Genomic DNA, 19,036 nt, shown 5'->3' on the forward strand with positions numbered 1-19,036 from the left:
ATTGCATATGAAGATTAGCTTAAAATGGACCAAAGGAAAGAGCCCAAGCCATGAAGTGTTTAGAAGACAACAGAGAACTGAATCTTCATAACCCTGAACAAACGATAGCAAATGCGATATGACTCAGTCTTGGGAAGGCAGGAAATCCTACATGCTACAACTCACACAAAACTTAAGGACATTATACTAAGTGAGAAAATCCAGTCACAAAAAGACAAGGACTGCAGGATTCCTGCTCATATGAAGTCTCTAGAGTAGTCAAATTCACAGACTCACAAAGTATAATGGTAGATCCCAGGGACTTTCGGGGAGGGCGAAGGGGCAATTGTTTAACGAATATAGAATTTCAGATTTGCAAGATGAGAAAGTTGGTAGAGATCTATTGTGCAACAATGTGGATAACTTTGACACTTCTGCATTTACACTTAAAAGTGGTTAAGATGGTGAGTTTTCTGCTATGTGTTTACCACGATAAAAATTAAAATCCTCGTGCCTTAGATTTAGCAATGAATGTTTAAGGACACCCAAAGCACAAGCAATAAAAGGAAAAAAAAACCATAAATTTTAAAAATTCACCAGCAAAATTAAAAACACTTATGCTTCAAGAGTTGTACCTAGCATATCTAAAGAACTCATAACTTGGGGCTGGAGTTGTGGCTCAGCGGTAGAGCGCTTGCCTCACATGTGTGAGGCGCTGGATTTGATCCTCAGCACCACATAAAAACAAACAAAATAAAGGTACTGTGTTCATCTACAACTAAGAAAAAATACACTTTGAACATTGTTTAAAAAAAATCCATAACTCAACAATCAAAAGACAGATAATCCAATTTTAAAATAAGCAAAGAATCCAAATAGATGCTTGTCAAAAAAAAAAAAAAGATGCAGAAATGGCCACTGAGCTCAGTGTTATTAGTCATGAGGGAAATGCAAATAAAATCCACAAAGAGATACCACTTCACACAATCTAAGATGGCTAGGATGAGAAGGTCAGATAAAGACAAGTGTTGATAAGGATATGGAGAAACTGGAATGCTCATGCGCTGCTGGGAAGAATGCAAGGTAGAGTAGGTAGCTGGGAGGAGGGGCAGTTTCTCAAAATGCTAAACCCTCCTTGAGTATCTACCCAAGAGGAATGAAGGCATATGTCCACACGATGGCAGCACTGTGCATAGCAGATCAAAGATGGAAACAACTCCAACATCCATCCTGAGCAGATGCACACCATGCAGACTTCCTCCACAGACACATCCTCCAACAGGATATTGCACCAGGAAAAGGAACAAGGTACTGACCTCTGCAGCCTGCATGAACCTTGAAAATGTGACAGCAAGTGAAAGAAGCCATTCACAGAAGGCCACATAGTATATGATTCCATCTGTTTATTTTTTGTTCTGTGTAATTTTTTTTTTTCTTTTCAGTTCTGGAGATTGAACCCAGAACTCTGTGAATGCTAGGCAAACCCTCTACCACTGAGCAGATTCCAAAATCGGCATTTTTGAGACAGAAATATATTAACAACTACCCAGGGCTGATTTGAAGTCTGGGAGGTGTAAGCTTTCTTTTGAGGTAATGAAAAGGTTCTAAAATTGGCTGTGGTGATCACAGTATGCCTCTGAACATACCGAAAACCATTCAACTGTATGTTTGAAGTGACTGAATTATAGGGGCAAGTGAATGTTATCTCAATGCAACTTAAGAAAATAAAAAAACAGGCTTGGGGGTACAGCTCAGTGGTAGAGGCCTTGCTTAGTACGCAAAGTCCTGCAACAACAAAAAATAAAACAAGGATTTATTTTCCAACCCCAAAGGTATCCTTTGCAAAAAAGAAAAAAAACACAGAAAATTCTTCTTATGGTGTGATGGAAGGAATACCTCAGATACCTCCGTGGGTGGCAGGGAGATGCCAGGAAAAGGAAGAGACCACACACAAGGAAAGTAGAAACAGGGCAGGCAGTAGAGGGATGTTCCCCATGGCGTTGTTTACCAAGGAGGAAAACAGAGGAGACCTGATGTCCATCAACAGGGGACCTGAAAAATCCATACCACAAGACAGCAAGCAAGACCATGAAGTGGGGTGTGCTCAGCAGTGCACAGCAGGTAATCCCAGCAGCTCCGGAGGCTGAGGCAGGAGGATTGTAAGTTCAAAGCCAGCCTCAGCAAGAGTGAAGCACTAAGCAACTCAGCAAGACCCTGTCTCTAAACAAAATACAAAACAGGACTGGGGATGGGGCTCAGTGGTTAAGTGCCCCTGGTTAAATCCCTGGTACCAAAAAAAGAAAAGACCCTGGAGTGTATAAAGATCAGGGAGAGGGCAAACCCTGGTGTGGAAAGTCTGCTGCCCTCTGGTGGTGGGGGGAGGCACTCTGTATACATTCTTTTTCACAACAACTATGCAACAGTGTCACATTATCTAAGTAATTAAGTAAATCTTCTAATAGAAACAAAAGTGCACATTCTCTTCTCCTCTCCAAAGCCTTGGCACACAGACCATAAAAAAACTTACCCAACTACATGAAACCTACAAGGGCAAAAGTCCCCAGGGCCTGGAAATAAGATTTATTTCATCTAGAGCCAAGGGATTGGCCTGGGATCGATAAACATTTAAGGGATTTCCAGGGATCTGTGTATGTCCACATGTGTGCACCGTGTGTGTGTGTGTGTGTGTGTGTGTGTGCCTGTGACAGGCAGGTGGCCACGTGTGCTCTGAGTCTGCAAATCACACGTCTCCTTGTGGGGCTTCTGGGTACAGGAGCCTCAGCCTCAGCCACGCCCTGAACTTTCCAAGGTCAGAGGAATCAATCGACTCTCTCCAGCTCCGTTCTCTCTGAACCTTCTTTCTGTGGGCAAACTCAGCCTCTTGTTGTAGGTCAATATGAAGGTGTCAGGGACAGGGGGAAAAGGACACGTGGGTTCTAGCAGGTCACCACGCATCCTGCTTCTTCCACCGGGTGAGGCGTCCACACGGGTGTTTGGCTCTCACCGTGGACATGCAGGAAACCGAGCTTTGCGTCAACCCCCTTCTAGCACTTGGAAGGGTCCAAAAAAAGGTTGGGTTAAATACTCACAGTGCCGGAAAGCAAGTCTATGATGTAACTGTAAAAGTAGATAAGTCCAGAACTACTTATGGGGTATATGGTACACTGAATATCTGCAAGACACAAAAGCAGGAAGGTCGGTTGGCGACAGTCTGCAGTCTCTGGGACTCCCTCCTCTGTGGCAATTTGTGTGCATCAGCACGTAACTGTGCACATTTAGACGCGTCTCGGAGATTTGCCTATCTGTGCATGCATGTGTGCATACCTTTCTGATTTTCTATTTCCAAACCCAAAGCATCTAAATACGATAACATTTATTTTTATCTCTCTCCTGCTTCTCTTTCTAGCAGTTCCTTCACTATTCTTCCTGAATTTGGGGCCATGTGTCTTTTCTGTGCATTTTGTACTGAGTTCACATTCAGAACACTTTCTGCTTGTGTGTCTCGTGCTTCCGTGTTCATGTTTGTACATGCTTTGAGATTGTCAATATGTGATTGACAGAACTGTTATCCCATTTTAAGCACATCTGATATATTAGATCTTTTACATCTGTATCATCCCTTCAGTTTCATTAAAAATTGATATATTTACATATCTATAATTATTCAACAGAATCTTAGCACCGGTTTTAGTGATACTACCTACCGTATGCTCGGACCATTCCCTCACTCCCCTGATGCATGCGTCAGCTACCACTGCATAACAAATGATCTCGTAGTCTCAGTGACCAAAAAAGTCAAAAGTTTGTTGTCTCACTTGTGGGCTTGCAGCTGCAGTTCATTTAGCTGATTTAGGCTGAGCGTTTGTTGGGCTCAGATCTATTCCTCAGAACCTCACTCTGGGGCCTGGGCTGAAGAGGCAAGGTGTACCGGGGGCATGCTCTTCTCATAGTATGTCACAGGGACACAACAAGAGGGCATTTCAAGTCAGCACTTTGCTAGACAAAATGAGTCATGCAGCAAGGGTCAATAACCATGAGACAAGGAGAATTCACTACCCACAGTGGGAGTCACCCTAAAGTCACACTTACAGGAAAGTGACAAATTCAGGAAAAGAACTCAATCTACCACTTCTTTTGGATGGCTTTGGTTTCCCCTTTGTTAAAATAAAGGCATTACCGGGTGCAGTGGCACACGCCTGCAATCCCAGTGGCTGGGGAGGCTGAGGCAGGAGGAGCAGAGATTCAAAGTCAGCCTCAGCAACAGCGAGGCCCTAAACAACTCAGTGAAACCCTGTCTCTAAATAAAATATTTAAAAAGGGACCTGGGGATGTGGCTCAGTGGTTAAGACCCCTGGGGGGTTTAATCCTCAGAACCAATAAATAAATCAAATCAAGATGTTGAATCAGTTCCCCCAAAACCAATCCCAGCTCTACCATCTTATAATTCTAACATGAGTGTGTTTGTGTATTCATTCAACAAACATTTCTTCACCACTGTGCCCTAGGTAGATGTTGGAGATAAAAAACATAACTAAGAGGTGTTTCCTGCCCTTGGAAAGCTCACCACCAATGGCAGAGAAAGACCAGCAGCAGTTGGGTGTAGATAAGGTGCTCAAAAGGCTGCATGAGCCCAGGCAGGTAGACAGAGGAGACGCCATCTCTCTCTTCTGACTCAGGCCTGCTGCTCCTTCCTCACTATCCTCCAGCCTAGAGTCCATGGCCAAGTGCAGCCCGCTGCCCTCGGTTGGTCGGTTGTTAATAAGGTATTACAGGAACCTGGCCACGCCCACACATTACCTATACCTAAGGCTCCAGGGCAGGGTTCAACAGACAGTCAGCTTATAAAACAAAAGAGAAAGAAAATCCAGACACAGATGACGTCTAAGCTGCTTCCCAGCCAGCCCTGCCCTGTGCAGGATTGCCAGCTGGCACGCCAGGCTTCCAGCCCCTCTGAGACACCGGCTTATTTCCCGTCTCTGAGCCTTGGCAGAACCCATTCCTCTGCCTGAGGTTCTCCCTGTCCTTCAATAGCTGCCTCCTCCTCACCCCATCCCCCGGGGATCTGCTTAGAGGCTCTGCCTTCAGAGAGGGATCTGGGGATCCTTCAGCCTCCAGTGACCCGGTGTTCAACCTAGCAGCACCCTACTCTTTGCCCCTGTCAGGGCCAAATTCATGTTACATGGTTCATCGTGTGCTGTAATTTCACAAAACCCATCTACTGCCAGAGCACAAGATGCTGTGGATGAAGACAGGAACTGTCTGCTGAAGTCCCTGTGGCCGGCTCTCATCCAGCACATGCCGGTCGGTGCTCCATGAATATTTGTTCAAGGAAGGAAGACCCTGAGCATCACCCTTAACAGAGATTAAAACCTCAAAGTCCTGGAAGAGGGCGTTACATTATGTTTGCTAAACATTTCCACTTCCCCACCCTGCACTGCTCCTCCCAAATGCCCTGATGTATTCTGGAGTGGCTGAGTAGCCTGCTTTGTCCAATGAGATATGGCAGAAAAATGGCCACGAGGCATCTCCAAGCAGAAGCATCAGGAGCCAGTACTTTCCCCCTGAGCCACAGTGACTATGGCCAGGTAGAGGCAGCCCCATCAGCTTGGGCTCCAGAGTATAGACCACCAACCCATGATAGAGAAGGACTGTGAGTGAGAAATAAACCTTTGGAGTTATTTAGGCACTGAGGGTTATGGGGTCATTTGTTTCTGCAGCACAGTCTCACTCATCCTGACTAATACAGTCACCTAAGACTCAGAATGAAGATTCCTCATATAGGAAGCTCTGTAGCGAGTTAGTGAAAAGAACATGCATCATAGTAACCCAGGCCTCAAACTCACCCATATCTTTAAACGGAATGAGCACAAAGGTGCTGTTGGTGATTTTGTATTTGGTCAGCAAGATAGGGAGCAGGACCAGCATAAAGATGATCAGAAATATCACCAAATTCAGCAACACCAGGAACCGCAAAAAGGAAAAATAGGACTGAATTCCGGTGCCAAATTTCCCTGGGGAAAAAAAAAGAGAGAAGTTTGGACATCATTCATCAGGAATATTGACCTACTACACACAGGAGATTCAATCAGCCAGACAAAGCTGAAGATGGAGGAGTCTTGGCGGGGCGCAGAGGGAAAGAATGTCTTATTCTCTGGCTGCCTTTCAAGCTCTAATTTCCAGTGTTTGCGTTACTCACATACAGACCTACTCCCAACCTTGAACCAAACACTTAAGAACCCTGTAAAGATGGGGAAGAGCGCCCTGTCTTTTCCTATGTGAATATCTGGTTGACTCAACATCACCGACGGATGCCCCCACTTTTGGAAATCAGTTCACTATATATGCACGTACATTTTTCTGAACTCTGTCCTGTTCCACGGGTCTATCCTTACCTCAAATACCAGACTGTCTTAATTGTGGCACACTTACAGTAAGACTTCACGTGTGGAACGGGGCATCTTTGAGCTTGTTCTTCCTTATCACAGCCCTAGATCTGGATCCTTGACATTTTGCATTTCAATATAAATTTCAGATCAATGCTTTCTTTTCACCTGCTGGGATGATCATAGTCTCTCCCCTTTATTCATTTCCACACACACACTCACACTCACACTCCCACACACTGCTGAGATGACATGAAATACATAGGTCAGTTTGAAGAGAAGTGGTAATATGGAATTGTCTGCTCCATGAACATGGTATATAGGTTTTCTTTAATTTCTCTCAATAATATTTTATCGTTTTCTGCACATAATTATTATACACTTTTCTTTAGATATGTTTATAGATATGACTTTGGGTGCTATTATAAATTACATCACTAAAATTCATTTTCTAAATATTTTTGCTGGTATCTAGAAATACAATTTAATATAATTAACTGATTCAACTGATTTTATCTGATTTTATATACAAAGCATGCTAAATTAACAACCTTGCTAAATTCACAGGTCAAGGCTAATAAGTGTTAAGTCTAATAATTGCTTTCTTACTTTCTATATCCATACCATGTCATCTGCCAAAAAAGGATGGTGTTTTATTTCTTCTTTTCCAATTATTATCCCTTTGAACCCCATTGTGTTGGGCTGGGTAGGACATTGTGGATGACGCTGAGTAGAATCTGGGATCATGAGCACCTTTCCTTCATTTTCAATCTCAAGGGGGCAAATTTTTTGATATTTCATTAAATCTGGTATCTGCTGTCGAATTCCCATAGACTTTAAAAAACCAGATTACAAAAGGCCTCATGTCTTTCTCATTTGGTTAGAATGAGAAGTGAGGTGGGTGGATGGTTTTCCTGCCTCTGTTGGGATGAGCATGATTTTCTTCTTTCTTCTTGCGTCAATCACACTGACTGAGTCCCCTGCCAGGTAAACGGCTGAGCAGAGTGAGAAGCATCCGGAGTGAGCATGCTTGTTCTTGGTGGGGGCGAAGAACTTAACCTCCGGAGACTAAAGGTACATGACACACGCTCTGCCTCCCACGCCCAGCGACCTTGTCAGAGGAAATGAGTGACACCTTCGATCCCTCCCAAAGGAGCACCCAGCCAGCCAAGGAACGTCAGGAGAAGAAGAGCAACAGGAGAAAATCAAAGCCCCAGTTCCCAGGGAGAAGCCACCCTCTAGCACCCACGTCATTTCCTGACCGAGCTAACGCCAGGCTGTCTGAAGCCTGACTGCAGAGCCCAAAGCCCAGCCCTTTCTCAGCCAGGCTGAGCGAGTTGGCACAAGTACCTTGACTCCTCTAAGCCAAGCAAGTGATGCATACCTCTATGAAGGGTGACTGTGAGCACTGAGATCAGATGAGTAAACGTGTAACACCACACCTGGTTCATAAAGACGAACAAAGACTAGCTTCTATGATTGCCTTCCAAACAAACGATGCTTAAGTCTCAAAGAGAAAAAAGTACAGAGTGTGTGGTTAAAGTTTTAAGGGAACCTAGGAGGCCCCTTTATGGCTCGCACCTGTCATCCCAGCAACATGGGAGGCGGAGGCAGGAGGATCACAAGTTTGAGGCCAGCCTCAGCAACTTAATGAGGCCCCTAAGCAACTTAGTGACACTCTGTCTCAAAATCAAAAATAAAAAAGGGGCTAGGGATGTGTCTCAGTGGTAAAGCGACCCTGGGTTCCATCCCAGTACAAAAATCAATCAATCAATCAATGAAAGGTAATATATGACCAAAGGTAAAAGATCACCCATTGTTAGATTTTTTAATAGGAATAATGGAAGCGATCAATTCTTCCAGACTTATCCTGCCACGTTTCTTATGAACACCTTTACAAAGTTTCCGCCTTAGCAGTGTGAGCTGGTGCTTGTACATCCTTGTGGGTTTTGGTAGAAACTATGTAACCCTAAGAGGCCCCACCCCCCAACTTGCCCAAGTCACCCAGATACTGAATATTTCCGATTTCATATTTTGGCATAACTTCCCATTTTTGTGCACTGAATATTCCCATATTATCCCCCCCCCCCTTCCAATTTTCCTATACTGGAACCCCAGCCCCTCAAGGTCATGGTGTTGGAGGTGGGTCCTCAGGAGGTGAATAAGGATGAGGTCATGAGGGCGGGGCCTCGTGATGGAATCAGTGCCCTTGTAAGGAGAGACACCAGGGGCCTCCTGCTGGTCCCTTCCAGGGTCTCCCAGCCTCTTAACACCCACAGAGTCAGATGGGCACTTAGCAAGGCTTGTCCAGCTTCTAGAACTCTAAGGAAAAACATTCCTCTTTCTTCTTTTGTCTTTCTTTTATTTGTATTCATTCATTCATTCATTCACTCACTCACTCACTCACTCATTCATTCATTTAAGACAGGGTCTCACTAAGTTGCTGAGACTGTCCTCCAACTTCCTATCCTTCTGTCTCAGCCTCCAGTGCCACTGGAATTACAGGTGTGTGCCAAGGCGCCCGGCTGGAAATTTATATCTATGAAGCCCCCCTCCCTCTATGGTACCCTGTGACTGTAACCTGTGCCCTCCATTCTCCCCATCAGGGGGAAGCTGCGGTTCCTAGGGTTTCCATAGCCACCGCCTCTGAGCCCTGTCCCTCAATACTGCTTATAAATGAATAAAAATGCAGACACTCAGTTCGGTGACACCAAGCGACACATCTGGGCTGGAATGAGAGGAACATCCTGAGCATCTCCATTAGCACAGCAGATCCCCAGGCCCCTCCGGAGCAGGGGCCCCTGTGCTTCTCCCGGTGCCACTGGCCCTGCTAAGCCCAAGCATGGCTTGCTGCTCACGTCTGTCGCAGGAGGAAAAGCTCCCTGTCCGCTGAGCCTGGGGAGAGGGAGGCCGGCCGCCCCCAGCCCCCGGCACCTCAGCGGGACCGACTGTGCGCAGCGCAGGTACCTTCTATGCTGCGGATGTCCTGGCGCCACAGCTCCAGGTGGGTGGTCATCTCGCGCGCCTTCTCCAGGAACCGCTTCCAAGACTTGCTGCTGTACTGCTTCCACTGGTCCCACTCAGACAGGTACTTCATCTGGGTCTCCTGAATGTCCCTGCATTTAAAAAAAAAATGACCATGACAATGACAGCAACGTCAGCGTCAGACCTCGGCATCGGCACAGAAGAGGGCTCCAGCAGAAGGTCCTCATGATCAGCTGCTGGGCACAGACCCTATGGGAGACAGTTGGCTGTTCCTCCAAATCATAGGACCCGGAATTCCACTTCTACCAACGATCCCAGAATAAATGAAAAGAGAGTTCTCACGTAAAACACTCACTCTGAATGTGCATAGTAGCATTATTCAGAGCCAAAAGATGCAAACAACCCAAATGTCCATGAATGGAAAAACAGATAAACAAAAAGTAGTCTGTCTCTATGTGGTGGAATATTACTCAGCCATGAAAAAAACGAAGTACTGATACCTAAGAGAACTTGAAATGACTCCAAACAAAAGGCCACTTGCTGTATGTTTCCATTTACATGGAATGTTTAGAACTGGCAGATTTATGGACACAGAAAGCAGGTTCCCAGTTGCCCAGGATTGGGGAGAGGGGAAGAGGATATGGCTGTTTAAAAGGTACAGAGTTTCCCACTAGGTTGGAGAAACCATTTCTGGGGGTGGACAACCACGACAGCTGCACAACACTCTCAACACACTTAGCGTCACAGAATTAGGCACTGTCGGTGATTTCAATGGTCAGTGTTATGGGATGTGCACTTTACCACAATGACATCCACGTGACGGCTACTCTGCACCCAGTAAAGTGACTCTACAGAGCCACATCTGACCTGTTCCCCCACCTCAGTAGGTCAGGCTCCCTATCTTCCCACTCAGGACACCCCTTCTTTTCAAACCGCATCCTCCTCAGTGGTACAGAAGTTCAATGTCCATCTCCCCCGCTACACCGCAAGCTCTTTAAAGGTCAAGAATATGTGGGATTTGTGGTTGTGGCCTCTGTGCCTGGTACACAGTAGATTCCGTGACAATCCTGCTCGGGGCCTGCTTTGCTGGACACTCTATACCCAGCACCTAGCATGGCACCTGGCACTTAGTAGGTGCTCGTTAAGTATGTGTACCCTAATGAGCACAGAGTCCAGAGTCCTCGGATTAAAAGCATGCACTGCTCCTGATTCCACGGGAAGCAAACCGCTTTCCCATGAGTGTGGATGACATTCAGGTGCATAGACAGACAGACAGACAGGTCAGAGATATAGTCTAGTTTATGTCCCATCACTATGCACAGAATGAACGGCACCTCCTTACGGTGAGGATCCAGGTCCTCTCAGGCAGGCAGCCTCCAGGCCCCTCTGTCCTACCCCTGGTCTCTCCCTCGATTTCCTGACCCTGCCCTCGGGGTCTTGGTATGTCCTGCTGTTAAAACCAGTCTCGAAGTCAGTCCCTCCGTCAGTGTCCTTGTGAGTCAGGCACCAGCTGAGCCGCTACCAGCTGCTCAACCCGCCTGGCTGACAGTCCCTCGCCAGGGAGCCGTCCTGCGCACAGGAGGAGGCTTGGTGGCATTCCCACTCTCTTACTGCCTCGATGCCAGGAGCTCATCCCTCCGTGTGACAACTAAATCCATCGCCACACATTGTCAAATGCCCTCTGGGGCCCTGGGGACAGGATCAGAGGTTAATGACTCATGCACCACATCGAGCCTCAAGCGGTGACTGCCTTTCACAGTTTTAAATGGTTAAAAAAATTTTAAAAGATGTTAAAACATGAACATCGGGAAAGCACATGAAATGCACATGTCTGTGCCGGTAAATGCAGGGCTGCAGGGGCCCAGCCGCGCTGGTCGCTAGGAATTGTCTGCTGTCCTGCTGCAAAAGCAGAGCCCAGGGGTGTGACAGAGGCCACGTGGGGCCCCGCGGCTGCCACGTGATCTTAGCCTTTGCAGACAATGTCCAGCCGTCCCGAGGTCCCACAACCATGGCTCCCTGGGGGGATCTGCACGAGGAGCCCAAGGCCAAGGGGTGGAGGGGCAGGGGAAAGAGGGAAAGAGGGAAAGAGGGTGCCCAAGGCCGGCAGGGGAGAGGGGGGCGGGGAGGAGTGTGGGGAAGCATACTTGAACGGCACAACCAGTGACTGGCTTGTCCCCAAGCATGTGGCACCCGCCTCCACCCTCCCTTCAGCCTGTCCTCCTCCATCAGACAGGGGACTCCTGTCCAGGGGCGAGGCTCGAGCCTTCCTCAAACGAGCCTCCAGTGCCTGATGTGTGGTTGGGTTGATAAAGTGCCGACCCCTCCACTAGCAGTTCCGACTGGGGGCAATTTTCCCCACCCCAGGGCACATCAGGCCATATCTGGGGACACCCTTGACTGTCACAACCTCTGGGGGGAAGATGCTATTGGCATCAGCAGGCAGAGGCCAGGGATGCGGCTTCATCCGACAAGGCAGAGCCCACAAGTCACCTGTCCCCGCAGGTGGATGACCAACAGTGCAGAGGCTGAGAAACCCAGGCTGGGGGCAGGTCAGAGGGAACCAGGGGCCCGGACGGCACTGCTGGGTCATGCACAGGAGCTAGCAGCTCTGGGGTTATCATTTCTGCCGCCGCCAAGTTCTAGGGTTCGCTGTGAATCAGTCAGACCTGCCCTCAGGTTCTATCAGTGCCACTTCTACAACCAGCTCGGGAATTTCTGGGCAGAAGGAAATGCAATTTCAACAGTGGCACACACCTGTCATCCTGTCATCCCAGCGGCTGGGGAGGCTGAGGCAGGAGGATCGCAAGTTCAAAGCCAGCCTCAGCAAAAGCGAGGCACTCAGCAACTCAGTGAGACCCTGTCTCTAAATAAAATACAAAATAGGGCTGGGGATGGGGCTCAGTGGATAAGTGCCCCTGAGTTCAATCTCAGGTTATTAAAAAAAAAAGGAAAGAAAAATAGAAAATGCGTTTCCTTCTTGGATGTGGAGAGGTTTGGCATTCAGCAGAGGTATTTTACAAGAATTCAAAATCCATCAGTCTGAAATAGTGGGAAATAAAGGATACTTGTAAAGTCTGGCTTTATTCCCATGTTTTTGAATGCATATGACAACCTACCCCCATATTCAAAATCAGAGACCTGGGGGTACGGCTCAGTGCAGAGCACTCGCCTAGCGTGCATGACCCTGGGTTCCATGCCCAACACCTAAATAAATAAAAAGAAAAGAAAAGAAAAAGAAAAGAAAAACCACCACAGGTTTGTAAAGCTACAATGGAAGGTGTGGCGCCATGCACTATGTCCGTGCTACTGCCCCGGGCGACCTCAGATCAAGCATTAGGCAGAAATACCACTTCAGCCACTGTGTCAGACCAATGGGAAAAATCAGGCTTTGAATTCTGCAGGAATGGCGGGGAGGGCAGACTACAAAGTCCTCCTCTCAGCCAGGCCTGGTGGCACAGGCTCGGAAACCCAGCTGTCAAGAGGCTGAGGCAGGAGGATCGCAAATTCAAGGCCAGGCTCAGCAACTTAAGGAGACCCTGTCTCAAAATCAAACAAGCTGGGGATGTGGCTCAGGAGTAGAGTATCCCTAAGTTCAATCCCCAGGACTGAGGAGGAGGAGGAGGAGGGGGAGGAGCAGGAGGAGCAGGAGGAGGGGGAAGGAGCATCAGGAGCAGGAGGAGAAGGAGGAAGAGGAGGAAGAAGAGGAGGAGGAAAAGGAGGAGGAGGGGGAGGAGAAGGGAGAGGAAGAGGAGGAGGAGGGGGAAGAGGAGGGGAGGAGGTGGGGAGGAGGAGGGGAGGAGGAGGAGGGGAGGAGGAAGAGGAGGAGGGGGGAGGAGGGGGAGGAGGAGGAGGGGGAGGAGGAGGGGAGGGGGGAGGGAGGAAGAGGAGGAGGGGGAGGAGGAAGAGGAGGAGGGGGAGGAGGAAGAGGAGGAGGGGGAGGAGGAGGAGCATCAGGAGCAGGAGCAGGGGGAGGAGGAGCATTAGGAGCAGGAGGAGGGGGAGGAGGAGCATCAGGAGCAGGAGGAGGGGAAGGAGGAGGAGGAGGAAGAGGAGAGGAAGAGGAGGGGAGGAGGGGGAGGAGGAGCATCAGGAGCAGGAGGAGGGGGAGGAGGAGCATCAGGAGGAGGAGGAGGGAGAGGAGGAGCATCAGGAGGAGGAGGAAGAGGAGCACCAGGAGCAGGAGGAGGAGGAGGAGGAAGAGGAGGAAGAAGGAGAAGGAGGGAGGAGGAGGAGGAGGGGGAGGAAGAGGAGGAGGAGGGGAGGAGGCAGGGAGGAGGAAGTGGAGGAGGAGGGGGAAAAGGGGGAGGAGGAGGAGGGGAGGAGGGGGAGGAGGAAGAGGAGGAGGGGGAGGAAGGGAAAAGGGGAGGAGGAGGGGGGAGGAGGAAGAGGAGGGGGAGGAGGAGGAGCATCAGGAGCAGGAGGAGGGGGAGGAGGAGTATCAGGAGCAGGAGGAGGGGAAGGAGGAGGAGGAGGAAGAGGAGGAGGATGAGGAGGGGAGGAGGGGGAGTAGGAGGAGGAGAGGAGGAGGGGGAGGAGGAGAGGGAGCAGGAGGAGGGGGAGGAGGAGCATCAGGAGCAGGAGGAGGAGGGGGAGGTGGAAGAGGAGGAGGAGGAGAAAGAGGAAGAAGAGCATCAGGAGGAGGAGGAGCATCAGGAGCAGGAGGAGAAGGAGGAGGAGGAGGAAGAGGAGAAGGAGGAAGAGGAGGGGAGCAGAGGAGGAGGGGGAGTAGGAGGAGCATCAGGAGGAGGAGGAGGGGGAGGAGGAGCATCAAGAGGAAGAGAAGGAGGAGGAGCAGGAGCAGGAGGAGGGGGAGGAGGAGCATCAGGAGGAGGAGGAGGAGCATCAGGAGCAGGAGGAGGAGGAGGAGGAAGAGAAGGAAGAGCATCATGAGCAGGAGGAGGCGGCTCATCAAAAGCAGGAGGAGGAGGCTGATAATCTGTGAGCTGTCACGGGTTTGGGTGTCTCCGTGACCTCTCGGCAGCCCTAAGGAAGCAAGGTCCAGTGACGTGAGCTCCCAGGGAACACGGCCGGTGCACAAGCTCATCCCCGTGCAGAGCACCCGCGCAGCTCCGGGGGTCGCGCACCTCAGTCGCCGCTTCTCGGAGATGTTGAGCGCGTACTTGCGGATGGACTGGCTGCTGAGGTTCTTGGTGATGCCTCCCTCCAGGTGGGAGCCGTAGGAGTCGGCGGGCTTCAGCAGGGTGCCGCTCTGCTTGTCCCGGGGAAGGATGGTGGTCCTCCTGCGGGCCACCGAGCGGTAGCTTGGCAATTCTTGCAGGAAGTTCACAGGTGGCGAGGAGAAGCCTTCCACCAACTGATTCTCTAGGGGAGAAAAGAAAACCACCCTTCACTGCGGCAGGCCTGGGGGCCAACACACAAACCTGCTGGAATATCAGCCCGCCAGGCCACCACCTTGCAGACATTCACCAGCCCAGGCCAGGAGCAGAATCACCTGGACCCTATTCTGTTCACAGTGCTCATGGCGTGCTCAGCACTCACACAAAATAATAGTAATCATAGTCCGAAAATGCGTTCACTTTCTGCACGTGTGTGTGCAAACGAGCTTTAGGCTGTACAACCTCAGAGCTCTAATTCTGAGCTGGACCTGTGACTTATTTTAACCAAAGGACACAACAGGAGGGGTGCTCTCCCTTCCAGCCCTAGGTCATCAAAGGGCCTGGTGGTCTGTAGCTCCTGAGCCCGGGGCTCTGGGTAAGAAGTTCGGCTTCCCTGGGGCAGCCACAAGCAGGGGCAGACCTTACGCCACAGGGAGAAAGGCCTCGGAACTGGGTGACAGCAAGAGCCAAGATCCTGGGCTTTTTTCCCCAGACCCCAGGCCACCCTCACCAGACATGGGAACCAGCAGAAATAACACACGGCTGAAGCCCCCGGGTACTGGAGAAGTGGCTGGGGTGAGACCCAAGCGGGCCTGGAAGCCGAGGTCATGAGCATCAGATCAGGTTGCAACCTGGATGGAGGCCACCGAGGCCCACGGCCTGACCACACTTTAAGGGGCTGCTCTGGAGGCTGCGAGGCTCAGGCCAGGTTGGGTGCACAGGCCCGCCGATGGGTCGAGGGTCACAGCGCAGCGCCCAGCTGTTCAGATCCGGGATGACTGTCCCTCTCTCTGATGGACACATTCAGACACAACAGAACAACTGTCCGGCCACAGATGACACACAGACACGAGCCTGGGGCTCTGCCCATGGCCAGGAGCCTCCCACACCCAGAGCCTCCCACGTCTCCAGACCCAGCACACCCCGAGGATGTGACACGCGCCATGTGTAACAGCGTCCAGGCCGACTCAGCCGCGCCCCTCTCTGGGCAGCAACAAAGCGCTTATTAACCGTGAACAAAGGTCTTTGAAGATCAACCAGCACAGAGCTGCTGAATATTCAACTGCGGGGTCAGGACCCACAGCTGGAGCTGGGGCCTGCCACCCACTGGCCAGGCCACCCCAGGAGAGGCCACAGCTGTGCCAGCCACATTTTTCAAAGGCCTCCATTGATGCATTGTAGATAGATATATAACAGTGGGTTCCTTCTGACACGATCACGTGTGCATGGAATACAATTTGCTCCCTCTGTCCCCAGTACTTCCTCTGCTGGAGTCAAATTCTACTCCCCTCGGGAACAGGAGATGCATCAGGAAGAGCCCTGGGTGCGTGACAGTGGGCGCGGGAATCCAAACAACAGGATCAGTACTGACTCAGCTCCACTGAGTGTCCACTCGGTACTAAGCTCTTCAAGGTACTTGCTGTGAGTCACCACGCTTAGTCATCTGAACTGCTCTTGGAACACAACTGCCCCTATTTTACAGACGAAGAAACTGAGGTCTGGGCGGGCCATGGGACCTCCCCACTCACACAGTTGCTCCGTGTGGGGACCAGGAACCTTCCCAGTATCCCAGTCTCCAAAGCTGCACCCTGGAATGAAACCATCCAAGGGTCCATGGATAGGGAAGTGCTTCCCTAAGTGCTAAAATGACACACAGGTACCCCAGCTGATTACTGATGGGTCTTCCCCAAACCACACCCCGACCCTGGCAGCAGATGTTCTATTCACACTTCAGTAGCCCCAGGTGGAACGTTCGATTTTCAAATGGCTGTCATGGAGCAGGAATGCTTTTTCAAGACTCTTGGGTCACTCCAGGGACGTCCCCTGTCTTTAAATAGACAAACACACAGCCACGCCTTTGAACGTGGCCCGTGGCCCGTTATGGTTGTTCCCAGGATCCCAGCGGCCCACACACTATTCAGAGCATGACATCACCTGATTTCCCACGCCCACCTGCAGCGTCGGGCACGGGTGATTTCACTACCCAGGCTTTGTAGCAGGGAAACTGAGACCCAGAGAGACGGTGACCTGGCCGAGGCTTTGACGTTGAGGCAAACTCTGGCCACTGCTTCTTAGAAAGGCAGGTGGCCAGCCTCGATGAACCTCAGTGAGCTCAGGTTTTGAAACAGGAAACTCGTTTTTTTTTTTTTTTTTGGTACCAGGGATTGAGCTCAGGAGCATTCAACCTCTGAGACCCAACCCCAGCTCTATTTTGTATTTTATCTAGAGACAGGGTCTCACTGAGCTGCTTAGTGCCTTACCATTGCTGAGGCTGGCCTTGAACTCACAAGCTGCTGGGATGACAGGTGCCACACGCCAGGCTGCCTGCTCATTTGCATAGGAGGTTGTGGGGACAGATTTCAGATGTTAGGTGCCACCGTCTAGGAGCACCTAGAACCTCTTGGCTATTGGAGCCAGATTTCAGCAATGAGGAGATTATTTAGGTGGGAAGATGCCCAGGGCCAGGGGACAAGCATAGGAACTTTTCCTGTCATCTGATATTCTTCAAGGTCAAGGTCAAAGTTTAGCTGGGCTTGGTGGTGCATGCCTGTCATCCCAGCAACTTGGGAGGCTGAGGCAGGAGGATTGCAAGCTCAAAGGCAGCCTCAGCAATTTAGCAAGGCCCTAAGCAACTCAGTGAGACTCTGTCTTTAAATAAAATACAAAAATAAGGCTGGGGATGTGGCTCAGTACTCGAGTGCCCCCAAGGTCAATCCCCAGTACTCCACCCATCCCCCAAAAAAGGACAAAGTTTAGAGTGGTGCTTGTCCCCGAGGGGGCTCCACCCGAGGAGGAGAAGTGACTGGCGGGCACATCTGGAGAGCACCCTCAGGTCCTGCCCCAGGATCTTGGCAGCTCTTGTCGACAGGACAACGAATCCAGCCAAAGGACATGACCCCTCCCTGGACCGGGGCCAAGCATGATCTAAGTGGCACCGGCAGCAGCACCAGTGAGCGTGCCCAGAGCCTGCCCCGCCGTGGTGGGTGCTGAGCTCCCTGCAGCGTTCTGCTTCCCACTCACAGGACCGTGGGAACTCTGGGTAATAGGGCCTTGTAGGTCACCGGGTCCAGGCCTGCGGTGGCTGCCGTGGGAATGAGTAGTCTCCCCTGATCCTCAGGAGGAGCCTTCCAGACCCCAGGTCAGTGCTCAGAACCAGGATGGCCCAGAACTCTACAGATACTGTTCTTTCCCTTGTGTATATCAGCGAATTTGGTACCTTTTCCATCTTAACTGTGGCTCTGACTTTTGCAGTTTGGCAGCAAAACCGACTTGGATTTCTCTTTCCTTCTTCATGATTTCACGGATAGAACATTTATTCTCACTGTAGATCTTAGCAACCTGAGCATACAATTAATTTTTTTCTCACTAAGTCAAGAACTTCCACTTTTTCAATTAAAGCTGACACTCTGTGGCTTCTATTGGGTCTATCTGAATTGCCAGCATCACTATTCTTAGGCTTTGGGGCTATTATTAAAATAAGTGTTACTTAAACGCAAGCACCGCAGAACCTCCACAGTCGAGCTGATAACCAAGATGGTTACTAAGTTACTAACGGGCAGGTAGCACACACGGCGTGGATACTCTGAATGAGAGGGTGAGTCAAGTCCCAGGTGGGAGATGAAACAGGAAGGAAGGAACATGCTACTCAGAACTTAGGAATCGTTTATTTCTGGAATTTTCTTTTTTTAATAATTTTGAACTATGGTTGACCACAGGTCATTAAAAAGCCATGGCAAATAAAACCTCAGATAACTGGGGACAACTGTAGTTCTGCTTCACAACTGGGGCTTGGGGACTCTGGAGAGAAAAATGACTTGCTCTCCATCTGGATGAGTTTTCTCTCACTCTCCCACCTCCACACACCTCCCAGGGGCCCACTACTCCACAACGGCCATCTCCATCATTAGCCTCCCTTCAACTGTGTGATGTGTTGGACCCCTCCCCCCACTAGCTTAGGGACCCTGTCTCTACATCACCACCTGCAGGGTCTCACAGAGCTTGGCACATGCCAACACCAAGAAACACCAGCTGAAAGAGTGAGTCAATGAGTGCATGATGAACGAATTTGGCAGCCAAGCGCAGTGTCACGCGCCTGCCATCCCAGCGGCTTCGGGAGGCTGAGGCAGGAGGACCCAGAGTTCAAAGCCAGCCTCAGCAATTTAGTGAGGCTCCAAGCAACTCAGTGAGACCCTGTCTCTAAATAAAATACAAAAACGGGCTGGGGACGTGGCTCAGTGGCTGAGTGCCCCTGGGTTCAATCCCCAGTACCCCAAAAAATAAAAGTAAAAAAAATAAATGAATTGGGTGCCGAGGATACAGGCAACCCTGAAAGACTCACCAAGACAAGCACAG

The 19,036-nt window shown here is 50.1% G+C and overlaps 1 protein-coding gene across 1 annotated transcript in view; it reads right to left on the reverse strand.

The window, feature by feature from the left end:
• Positions 1 to 14,531, reverse strand: part of Tmc7 (transmembrane channel like 7) — a 29,934-nt gene extending 15,403 nt beyond the window's left edge. The window contains exons 1-4 of the mRNA XM_026402485.2: positions 14,432 to 14,531; positions 9,330 to 9,478; positions 5,823 to 5,990; positions 3,069 to 3,151 (exon numbers count right to left, since the gene is read on the reverse strand). Coding sequence (XP_026258270.1) covers positions 3,069 to 3,151; positions 5,823 to 5,990; positions 9,330 to 9,459 — 381 coding nt within the window. The 5' untranslated portion in view covers positions 9,460 to 9,478; positions 14,432 to 14,531. The remainder of the gene's footprint in view (positions 1 to 3,068; positions 3,152 to 5,822; positions 5,991 to 9,329; positions 9,479 to 14,431) is intronic.
• Between the last annotated feature and the right edge of the window lie 4,505 nt (positions 14,532 to 19,036).

Source organism: Urocitellus parryii, chromosome 9 (genome assembly GCF_045843805.1).
Source record: "Urocitellus parryii isolate mUroPar1 chromosome 9, mUroPar1.hap1, whole genome shotgun sequence".
In the NCBI taxonomy this organism is placed as follows: domain Eukaryota; kingdom Metazoa; phylum Chordata; class Mammalia; order Rodentia; family Sciuridae; genus Urocitellus; species Urocitellus parryii.